General features: G+C 33.8%; 1 protein-coding gene across 1 annotated transcript in view; it reads right to left on the minus strand.

Annotated features, from left to right (window-relative positions):
- LOC139092212 (uncharacterized) overlaps window positions 1–12609 on the minus strand; it is a 58120-nt gene that overhangs the window by 16202 nt on the left and 29309 nt on the right. The window contains exon 3 of the mRNA XM_070642539.1: window positions 5407–5564. Within this exon, the coding sequence (XP_070498640.1) occupies window positions 5407–5564 (158 nt within the window). The remainder of the gene's footprint in view (window positions 1–5406; window positions 5565–12609) is intronic.

The following is a 12609-nucleotide window of genomic DNA, read 5'->3' on the forward strand; positions in this document are numbered from 1 at the left end:
ACGGTAAAATTCTTACTAATCCTCTCTTAAGGAACTTCCTTGAAGGGATTTTTTCTTGCATGTAGACTTAAGAGCGTTGAGAGTGGATGGATGGGGTTATTGGCTTATGATGTCTAACAAAGGGAGTTACTGGATGAGGTAGGAGGTGGGATTTGGGGATTAAAGGTATTTTTGATGGTTTTATCGGTCTGATTGTCAATTTGGTGCAATATCTGTCTGTCTACATATCTCTATTCTCTATGCGTCTAACAAGAATTGACCGGGACTTTAACACTGGTTCTAAGATCTATAGAGCTCTAAAGCGACAATTAGCCACACAACTGCTTAGGGATGATTATGTGCTGTATATCTGAGTTAATATAACCCAAATGGACAGCTTTTCATTTGACTAGCTGTTTGTTTAGGTCTAAGAACGACTTAAGTCGTCTAGATGGGATTAAACTCTATCCGATCGGGATAGAATTCACTAATCAATTTTAAATTGAAATTAAAGCTCTTAAAGGTTCCAAATACAATTCTGAATCCTTAAATAGAGCTGAGATGAATCTGGACAAGTCCTTTTGCACCATAAATTTTAACCCATCAAATCTCATCACAACATACCCATCACTTATGGACAACCCCCTAAGTAAGATCTCATAAATTTACATTTTTCTCTTCTTTATGAACGGCACTGATGATGTTTTAAGAATAAATAAATAAATAAATCGATCGGTGGCGGCATCAGATTTATAATTGAAGAACTATGTATGGTAATGCATCAGTGACTCATCATCAGCCATAATAAAATATTGACGCAATAAGTCTTGTATGTACTTGGGTGTCTCGACCTTCATTAATTTGTAATGGAATTTCCTTAGTCTCACATTTTTGTGATCAATTTCTGTGATTTGCCAGATTTATTACAGCCACAAAACCAGGAATGGAATTGTGAGAAAGTATCACATAACTTCTTGTTCCTCCTCGTGTGTATCGAATATTTTCCCACAGATATGTCGAAGACGAAATTGAGGAGTCACCGCAGCCTCTCCGTGTAATTATGTAAGCTGCATTATTTTTTTGTTTTTTTGTCTACTAACAACACGATTAATGAATCGTAAAACAACACAGTGCCGTTTGTCTGGAGACACAAGATGAAAATGAGAGACGGACTGAAATGTATTAAATAAATACGCAACCGACTGCTTATTATCGTAATGGATGAGTTTCACTGATTATGCATCTTATGCCATATGCATGAGATTGTCGAGAGAGATTTGTTGAGGAAGTCAACGAGAGTGTCGGAGACGCAAAAATTATTTCAATTTCATTAGTTGTTGAAACGTGCGGAGCTAACGTTGACTTGGATGAGATTGAGGAAAAACAAATAATGATTCGAGGAATGCGTTAATGGTGCTGGATGGGACTGTCGACGTATGTTGTGGATTGATGATTTAAAGTATGAATATAGGTTGAAGATTTAACGACTTTTGAAGACTTGAAATATTTAACGGTTTTTGAAGATTTGAAAATTTAAAGGGAATTTGAAGATTTTAACGGTTTTCTAAATTTCAAAATTTTAACGACTTTCAAAAATTTCAAAATTTTAGCAGCTTTTTAAGATTTGAGCTTGAATTTCTTTTGAAAATTCAAAAAATTCTAACAGCGTTCAAAAAGTTGAAATTCCAAAATCCAGAAAACTCAAAATTCAAAAATAAAATAACCGTTAAATTCAAATTTGTCAAAAAAACACTTTTTCCCCCAATATTGAGCAACATTTCAACTCCATAATCACCTAATCTGCATATTCAATATAATCCACAAAATTTGCGACACGATTGCCCATTAAAATACCTAATTTTTGATGCAAATCAGCCATATGACTACGTAACATCGCAAAAATAAAAAGCAAGTCAGACAGACAGAAAGATACGCAAAAAGGGGAAATCAACAAGTACATCGGTCAGTGGCATTTATCGCATTTTATCATCGCATCAATGCGTTTACATTGAGGAAATACTAAACCTTCTTCACATTCCAACGATAATCAAAAATAAGAGATATTGAGAGGAAATTTATGAATATTTTAAGCATAAGCCATAAAAGTATGTATTATCGGGTCTTCTATCTCTTGCTCAACAAAAGAAAGTTTTTGTTTTTTCGACTACAATTTGAATAATGAAAGTAAAATTATTCATCTATAGATATAGTGTAATAACAAAATTATTGAACTATTTTGCATATTAATCTAAAGATTATAATAATCTTTAAAAAACAAACAATACTTTATGTCTATTTTTATGCTGAGAAATAACGTTCGAATGATACAAGCCTTTGTCAGTGATGGGCAACTTGTGCACTGCGACACACTAGCATGGCAACTTGTGTGTTGCGAAACAATTGTGTGGCAACCTATGTTATGCGACACACTAATGTAACAATCGTTCTTGTGCGACACACTAATGTGGCAACCTGTGTGGTGCGACACACTAGCGTGACAATATGTGTTGTGTGACACACTTGTGTGGCAATCAATGTACTGCGCTACACTAGTGTTGCAATATGTGTGCTGCGACACACTAATGTGACAATATATGTGCTGCGCCACACTGGTGTATGTCATGAATCCTATAACGTGCGCCGCGATACCACAAAGGTGTGTCGCGTACAATAAAAGGTTCCCCACCCCTGACCACTATGTGATTGTGAGTCGGGAAGTCGACTGTATAATAAAAATTCGTTCTGCATTACTATATCCACGTGACCCATTGTTAGGCATTTGTATGACCACAATAATGGCAATAAAAATAAAATAAAAGAAAAGAATAACAAAAAAAATGTATAAGGAAGTTATTCAATCAGCATATGCTGATGGCTAGATGTGGAGTAACTTTATGATATGTTGATGATGGAAATCCTTCAAAAAAAATTATCTGATTTAAGATATCGACATATTTTTTTATAAATGATGACATTCATGCTGTTGAGAAGTATAAATAAAATTGCCGTTTATGATAAAAGACAGGCTTTTGTGATATTTGGCGTTGATTAAGTAGCTTAGTGCTTGGATGGAGATGATTAGATTGTTGACAAAGAAGATTAACTAAGTTGTTAACTGATTGGATGTATTAATGGCTTAATTGTTGATTTAGTAATAGTTATGGTATCTGGATGCATAGATTTGGGTAGTTCCTTGTTTATGGTAGTTGAAGATGTCATCGGATCAACTTCCGATGACCTTGGGAACTGTTTGTGCTTTAATTTACCCAAAATATGAGAGTTGGATAGCTTTAGAATTCTAAATGCACCATAATCACTAACTTTAAGGCATAGGTCCCTCAAAAGCATGATTATACAATTTGAGTAGCAGGTCAGTACAGTGTCAACAAGCCTGACACTTAACCAATGTTCTCAAGTTGACAAGAAGCTGTCATCAGGCTAATTTGGCGTCGTGTGCCGTCTAGGATCCTAAAATCTTACATAAATGTTGACCTGTTTGCGGAAAGTGAGCTAAAAGACGTCATTGTGTCTTGAAATCGAAAACTCGGAGCATTTCCATCATAAGCTTTACTATAACTAAAGTATAATCAAAAAATCAACCTCTAACATCTGTTTTCAAGCCATTTGATCTCCATCAAGCTATATCTACCACATCGCACTGCTTAAAGCCTCTCAACGGCAATACCATATCAATAAACAACAACAAAATGATGCTAGAAAAATATTTCAAAACATTTACGACCGTTATTGATCAGCAATATTTATTTTTTCATGATTGATAATATAAATAACGCCTCCGTCATCGTCGTCAACACTCAACGACAGCAAATTGATGGATGAACAAAAATCGTGCACTGTTGGTGATGTTGCAAGCCATAAAACTTCATAAATGTTTTCTTAAAAAACATCATAAATATTTAATTGACATGATTTTACATTTTTTTTCATGACTTTTAACAAACAGCACAAAAAAAAAAAGTTAAATAAATAAACAAAAAAAATGGCACCAAAAGACAACGTCCTTCAATGTCGATAATAGCATCGCTGAAATCATGTAAAGGTCTCACAATGGTCACTCAAAAGTGGCACTCATTTGCACTATGATCTTGCTGAAACATAAAGTCACACACATTAATAAAAAAGTGGCAGTGACGCGTTTTAATATCATGCCGTGTATTGGCAATTGCTTCATGTGAAGGTCGTCAGCAATGCTTACCGCTGCGAGAATGAGAATCATGCAAAAAGTCATGATGCGTTAATAAGCCATCGACTGCAATACATGCACACGTAGGAAAAAGTTTTTAGAAATAATTTGCAAAAAATGTACAGTTTCGAGGTGTTGTAAAGCAGCAAAACTTTATAGTCGATAGCACGCCCAAAAATAAATGTAAAAGTCGAATGTGCAGCAACACAATATTTAAAATATACCAGAAATTATAATTAGAGTGAATAAATATTAATTATAAGCGACGCTCAAAAAACCACACAGCTACAAAATTGCAATAAACTGCAATAGCTTCATGTTAGGTATGAAAAAAAACCAGATTAATCTCGTGCAATTACAATTAATAATTGCATAATGTGTAGTATTGTGGTGCAGACAAAAAAAATGCATTTAAGTATGCAATCACATGAAATTCCTGAAACTCAAATTACGAGTACATGAAGTGTGCAATTGTGTGGGGTTTTTAGGGGTTCTTGTGACATGAAAAGCTGTGGTATTAAATACATTGTAGTAGTTTATAAGCTTGATGATTTTTTGAGGTTAGAATCAACATTTAAGTAGATTTTTAGGCATTTTTAGAGTGATTGATGCTCAGTTGATGCTTATTTTGTAAAATTTGCTCAGTAATTGCTCATTATTACTCAGTTACTATATAAATTTGCTTAGTTGTTGCTCAATTTTGCTTAGTTCTTACTCATAATTACATTATTGAAGCTCGATTTACCTTAAATTTTGACAATTTTGCACATTTGCTCAGTTAAAGTCTACTATTGCTCAGTTTTTGTTTGAATTTCTCTTGTTGCTCTATTTTGTCAATTTATTACCTAATTTGCTCAAACTATAAATAATTTCTTTCATTTGCTCACTTTTGAGAAATTCTATCAAAATTTTTGCTCATTTTTGAACAATCTAGTCAAATTTGTAGCTCAGATTTGAGCAATTTAATCAAAACTTTTACTCATTTTTGACCAATTTAATCAAAATTGCTGCTCACTTTTGAACAATCTAATCAAATTTGTTGCTCACTTTTGAGCAACTTAATCAATTTGTTGCTCACTTTTGAGCAACTGATTCTTACTATAATTTAATTTCATAACCCCTACAATATTATACAAATATAAATACTTATTCCTAAATATCACCCAGATATTAATCTGATGTTTATCTCGAGTTCAATTATTCATTTAACATTTTATACTTACTTCATGCCATCAAATCCATCATCAGATCCGTTAACTGTCAGTACAGGAACTCGTGCATAGGCTTTAGCTACACGACGATTTCGCTCAAAGACAATAATTTTTGCCCAAATTTCGTCATCAATTTGTGTCCATTTGTCAAGTACTTCTTGAATGTGTTCCTGTGGATAAAAAGAAGGAAGGAATAGCAATTAGTATATCTTTACAATGCATTGTTATTAATGACCAATAATTCTTCCAAAAAATAGTAAAGTAACCGCATGGCATTAAACTTATTTCCATTGTTATTATTGATACTATTTGACAAGGGGTCAAAGCATTTAAAATTGTGAAGACAAATGCAGCCAGTCTGACTGTTCTTTTCATTTATTTCACATAACCTTTTGTACACCGGGAAGTCTATCCATCAACATATGTACACAGAAATTAATTTTTACACGTTTATGGTGTCCATTTCCTTCAAACAGAACATGACTCATTACCCCAACCGCCCTTTTGTCTATGCCATTAATATTTTCACTTTCATTTTCGCACTGTTTGAAGGAATTTAAGTTCAAGTCGATTAATTTTGTTGAATTTTTTTGCATAATCATCAAAATTGACATTTTTTACATCATACATGAATACTTTCTGGTATACGTGAGACATACATAATCAATTTTCACAATAAAATGTAAACATGATCGTTATTTCTATCTCGTGCGCGCAAAGTGCAATTGCAATAGCATAACAAAGTCTAATAAAAATAGTTTGAGGTAGTGAGTGGGTCGTCAGATGAATGTAGAGTCAGAGACTCAATTTTAGAGCAAATTAAGAAAAGTTGAAAATTTAACGGTCTTTTCAGATTCAAATATTTTGCCATATTTGCATTACAAAATTTGAATTTCAAATGACCGTTAAAAATGCATTGGCACCAAAAAAATCAATTTTCATCGATTCAGTAGCTTAATATCCATACAGACTTGCAAAAAACCATTTTACAGCCTCAATGCATTACTTCTCTATCTCTATGTAGCTCATTATAACTACAAATATTACCATTTGTCTATGTTATACAATCCTGTGGTTTGATATCAATCGATAATGTCGTTCAATGTGATTTATTGAATTGCTGAATTTATTCAATAGCTCCAATAATTGTCACGATTGATGGTCATTGTGTATCAACAAATACAAATTTTATATTAGCAAAAAAATTCACTTTTTGATTACATTTTTTTGTGTTTTTGTCTCGAGTTGACTTTGCAGGTTGGCTTGTTAAGGCAATTCATGTATATATTGAGAGAGAAGCATATAAAATAATATTGAACATGCTTAAGTGGGTCACTTAAGTTGTTATAGTTTTTATTTTTTTCTCCATCGAACTTCCATCAGAGATATACGAAGAGAAAAAAAAAAATGAAATCGAGAGTTTGAAGGCAATTTCACAAGATTGTATATTATAAAATAGCTACAGCGACTAGCTACGACATTGTCAGTATATATAACGTTATCATACACATGTAATTTTTTTTTCTTTAATACACATACATGTCGTGATTTAAATAAGCTGGGGAGAGAAATATTTTATAATAGCACAAAGTTATGCGAATAAAATTATTTCCCATTAAGACTGCATATTTATAGGCGACCATTTATCAGATTATAGCAACAATTCTATGGGGATTAATCGTAAATGATGGTTATTGAGGTATTTAGTCTCTAAACCACTATGTGGATAGATATTGTCACTTGAAATTCATTTTTTGCGCAACTGTGAAGACATCCGACTCTTTCCTAAAAAAGTTCGAAAATTCGAAATCAATTTCGAAAACTTCAAAGTCAATTTCGAAAAAGTTGAAGTCAATTTTTAAATATTTGAAATAATAACTTCGAAGTCATTTTCGAAAATTCGATGTCAATTACGAAAAATTTGAAATTAATTTCGAAAAACTAGAAACTAAGTTCGAAATTTCAACGTCAACTTCGAAAACTAGGAACTTTTTTCGAAAAATTCGAAATTATTTTCGAAAAGTTCAAAATTAATTTCGAAAACTAGAAACCAAGTTCGAACATTCGAAGTCAATTTCGAATAATTCGAAATTATTTTCGAAAAATTCAAATTGAAACATTATTGCTTAACAATCCAACAACAAAACTTATCCATGCTTTTACCATATTGTCATTATGTCGTAATATGTAGTTATGGGAAATGATTTTTTATCTAAATAGTCCAAAATCTCATTTAATCGCTTAATTTAGCAAAACTGTTTGAATAACAAAGGAAAGTGACCATTTAATAAAAATTGGCATGTCATTTCTACCATTTGTGTCGTGTGCTTGAAATTTCAACAACCTATAAAATTCACAGCCGTCAATATTTTTCTCGCGAATCTTTCACTTTTCTTCTCACAATGACTATAATCATAAAAACAGCATACTTAAAAGCATTGAAATAGAAAATAGTGTAAACAAGGAAATTACAAGTTTGTACAGGTGAGGAGCAAGGTAGTGGATTTAGAGGATTTGTTATGGAAGCAGGTGTTTCCAGGTGGAGCTTGAAGCAGATGCATATCTAGTAGGGTGGACATTAATTGGTTTTAGGGCGTTTACTGCCCAAAATCCAATATTCTGATCTTGAAGCTCTATAATATTCTATAATTTGCTAGAATTTAAAAGAAACAATCCCAAAAAAAACCATAAAAAAACCCCAAAACCTAACCTCAAAAATCTCCAACTACACCTCTGCAGCTAAAGCATTGGTATCGGAGTTAAATTATAATTGAAAGTTCAAAATGTCAAAAAGATGATCTATGAAGGTATTATACACTTTCCGTTTTCAACCATGCTAATATCTAATCAAAAATACATCAGTTATTGCTACCATAAATATATATTTTTGTGTATACTTTGCAGAAGGCAGGGGGAGGTGCTAAGGGGGGTAAGATGGTTTGGGAGATTGGAAGAATTGTGATTTGAATGAGATTTCTTTAAGCAATCCAAAAGATGTGCAGAAGTACATTCAGATTCCAAATTAAATTCGACTGACTTCCAGGTAGAACCTTGTATTAACCGAATTTGATCAACTTTAAAAGACCAGAATCAAAACCATTTCAAAGAAATTGACTAAAAACTAAATCTATTACAAAATGACTAATTTCAAAGCCTTCTAATCAAAGTAAACTTTATTCCAAAATTTTCAATCATGTTACCCCCCTAAATATTTCATTTTATTTCTTAAAAGTGAAAACAAACTTTTTCTGACGAATTTTTTATTGCCAATCAATAAAAACACAACAGTTAAAGTTTAAATGGTGAGAAAAAGATCTCAATGAAAAAGAAGTAAAAAATAATCATGTCTTTTGGACAGCTACAGACGATGGCAATAAATGTTGAAACAACAGATGAGATAAGCTCATTATAATAATGAAATATTGATGATTCTTGTCCTATCAGCACAAAATAAAATTTGTTATAAGAACGATATGGTTGTTAGGTTGGTTTGTAAATGACTCAGGGCTTTTTTTGTTGATGTTATGTCATTTGAGGATGGTTAGGGGTGAGGTGAAGGGTGGATAGAGGGCGGATGGGTCAGGAACTCTAGTTTGATGAGGATTCCTTCAATTTGTTAAGGGTTTTGTGGGGAAAACTTCAAATTTCCTCATTTAGGCCAGTTTTATCCAAATGGCACACCTTGGTGGTAAGCCTCGACCAAAACCATACACGATATACGGTTCTGGGAATCATCTAAGTTTGGACTAAGCAGAAATTAAGTAGACGGATAACTCCTATCAATGATCAGGATCGCAGTTCCTCAAATTCTTAGCTTTGTCGCTCAAATCACATCCCTAGAAACCTTCTCTTCATTACTTCATCACATAAATGCACTAAAAATTCCAATCTTAATCAATAACTCCAATTAACATCTCAGTCATCACGACAGACCAAAATCTAGGAAGTCGCAGATATTTGACAAATTTTTCCGCAATCAATGCAATTAAAATCTACATTCCAGCCTTCAATCTATACAAGATTTAACCAATTTCAATTCGCAATCTTGAAAAACAATCAAAACAATATCAAGGACTGAAAGATTAAGAGCATCTATTAGTCGTATGCTAATAACAGCAACTAAAACCAATTTTTTAATTTGCCAAAAAGCTGCTGAAATTCTCAAAGAAATGCACGAATTGTGTACATGCTTCCGCACTGCAACAATTAGTTTTTCACAGTGTCAAAATGCCTGCATGACCATACCGCAGGAGCTTCTAATTTTAGCAAGCTTCCCTGCTGTACAAACTTGATAATTTATGAATATATTTTTTAAGTCAGAAAAGTATTAGGAAGCATCAGCTCATTGCATCTTGACAATTTTTTGTATCATCTTCGCCGGTGCTAATCAGCTACAGTATTGAAAAATAATTAAGCATTGATAATTATAAACACGAAAATTCAGCGAGCTTTGTGCGATATCCTGGATTTTTGTTATTTTTGGGGATCATTTGGATGTGATGTTAAGAAAATTTGAAGGTTAGAGCAGTCGTGGACAACCAGTGTGTCGCGACACATTGTCTGATGTCATGAACCGTATGCAGAGTGCTGTTTCAGTCATGCCGCGGCACATAGGTTGCCTACCCCTATTCTAAAGCTGTCTACAGCCTCAGAAAAGCAAATTCCATGACAAATTTGGACACAAACATCCAGAAAACCCACCATACAAATAGACATCATGTCCAAATGTCCCATCACGCGACCATCAACAGTGAGAATTAAATTAGCAAGCTACACATTTTTGCAATGCTGATTAACAAAGTCTTTGATTCATAAATTAGTTTCATAACCTCAAAAAATATTTGTTTTCAATAAATTTCTAACTTCAAAGCTTCCGTCTTTGAGATGATGGAATGGAACCTGTGAATTTTATGCTTCGAGAATCCAATTTATTCAGACACTGTGCGAGTCTGATTTTTACGCCATTTCTAAGTTTAGATGTTTCGTGAACATTTTTTATGGCTTTTGTTTGTCTTACTTCTACCCTCGTTCTGAGGTATCAATTTCTAAGCACATCCTGTTTCACAGCAACAAACAACAAAAAAGTCTTAATTTTCCAGAAACCCAAAAATTTGATATTTTTTTCGGGGACTCATCGTTTAACTCAAAAATCCTCTTAATTCTGGAAAAGGGCAATAAATTTACGTTTTATCATTCTCTTTCTTTTAGTGACCAGAATCTCAAACTGTTTCATTGTGGACATAACAAAAAAGTTGTCCCATTATTATTCTAAATAAGATTCGGGATGTTAGTTGACAACCAGTTTTCTTCATATTTTTAAAGAATTTTCCAGAATTTATTTGAAGTTTCTTATGTGTCTGGCTGGTGAGTTATCCGATTGTCTGCCTGTCAATGGGATCTGCCCGAGAGTTTGTGAGGTTGTTACTCAATAAACCCGATTACTTATACGGTAATAAGTTCATCCGTTCATCAGTCAATCTGTCCGACAGTCCAAATATTCATCAGTCTGACTGTCCGACAGTCCGACTATCCATCAGTATGACTGTCCGACAGTCCGTCTATTCATCAGTATGACTTTCCGACAGTCCGACTATCCATTAGTATGACTATCCGACAGTCCGACTATTCATCATTCTGACTGTCCGACAGTTCGACTATCCATCAGTCTGACTGTCCGACAGTCCGACTATCCATCAGTGTGACTGTACAACAGTCCGACTATCCATCAATCTGACTGTCCGACAGTTCGACTATCCATCAGTCTGACTGTCCGACTGTCCGACTATACATCAATTTGACTGTCCGATACTTCATCAGTTTGACTGTCCGATAGTCCGACTGTCCGACTATACATCAATTTGACTGTCCGATACTTCATCAGTTTGACTGTCCGATAGTCCGACTATCCATCAGTGTGACTGTCCGACAGTCCGACTTTCCATCAGTCTGACTGTCCGACAATTCGAATGTACATCAGTCTGACTGTCCGATAGTCCGACTATTCATCAGTTTGACTGTCCGATAGTCCGAGTATCCATCAGTTTGACTGTCCGATAGTCTGACTATACATAAGTCTGACTGTCCGACAGTCCGATTATCCATCAGTCTGACTGTCCGAAAATCCGACAGTCCGACTATCCATCAGTCTGACTGTCCGACAGTCCGACTATCCATCAGTCTGACTGTCCGATAGTCCGACATACATCGGTCTGACTGTCCGACAATCTGACTATCCATCAGTTTGACTGTCCGACAGTCCGACTATCCATCAGTCTGATTGTCCGATAGTCCGACTATACATCAGTCTGACTGTCCGATAGTCCGACTATACATCAGTCTGACTGTCCGACTATCCATTAGTCCGAATGTCAGTTTAGGCTACAAATGCGCTCTTGAACCTCATACTCTTAGACTTCATTACTAACGATATATTCTTCAGAAAAATTATTTAATATAATCTGCCACATTTCCATATCCAGCTAGTTCTCTTCAAAAAAACCTGATATTGTCTCATCAAAAATCATTTTTGTCAATAAATAGAACCTCCTAAAATTTGTTGTTTTCGTATTTTTATATCAACCAGAAAGGCCACTAAAAAGTGAATATATATATTTATAAATATAAAAATATTTTCAGTCAACATCAGTGCTATATATTTTTTCTGCTCTGACCACAATGCTAATCGTCTAAATAAAAAACTAGTTTTTTGGATGTTACTTCATATTATCGACTTAGTGATTATAATAAGTCAGGTTGGCAAACAACCAGAAAAAATTTTATAATTTATTCAATTAAATTCCTTTATCTGTATTTGAATTATTGCATATGTAGTCACAAGTCCGATGTGGTTTATACTGTCTCAAAAAGCAAAATCATGGTCGGAAACAACTGCTTGATAATTTATAAATTAGAATGTAGAAAAATTAATTACAAAAAAATCAGCTCTGAATTCCAGCATTGATCAGTCCACACCCTCTGCCCCTTTACAGTAACAGCGCGATAATCTATCGATGTTGATCGGAAAAGGAATCAAGGTAGAATTTTTTTTTTGTTTCTTTTTTTCAATTTCCGTATAAATTGAACCTATTAATCTGCTATTGTGCAATACCTGAATTAACTGTATATGTCTCATTATTTCCATATTTGCATGCCTTACGTCCAACGCGACAAAACACAAATATTTGTGAATTTTGAACAACAGATGAAAATAATGTC

The sequence above is a fragment of the Chironomus tepperi genome, unplaced genomic scaffold, assembly GCF_022539635.2.
Source record: "Chironomus tepperi strain 1889 unplaced genomic scaffold, CSIRO-AGI_Ctep_v1 contig_298, whole genome shotgun sequence".
Lineage (NCBI taxonomy): Eukaryota > Metazoa > Arthropoda > Insecta > Diptera > Chironomidae > Chironomus > Chironomus tepperi.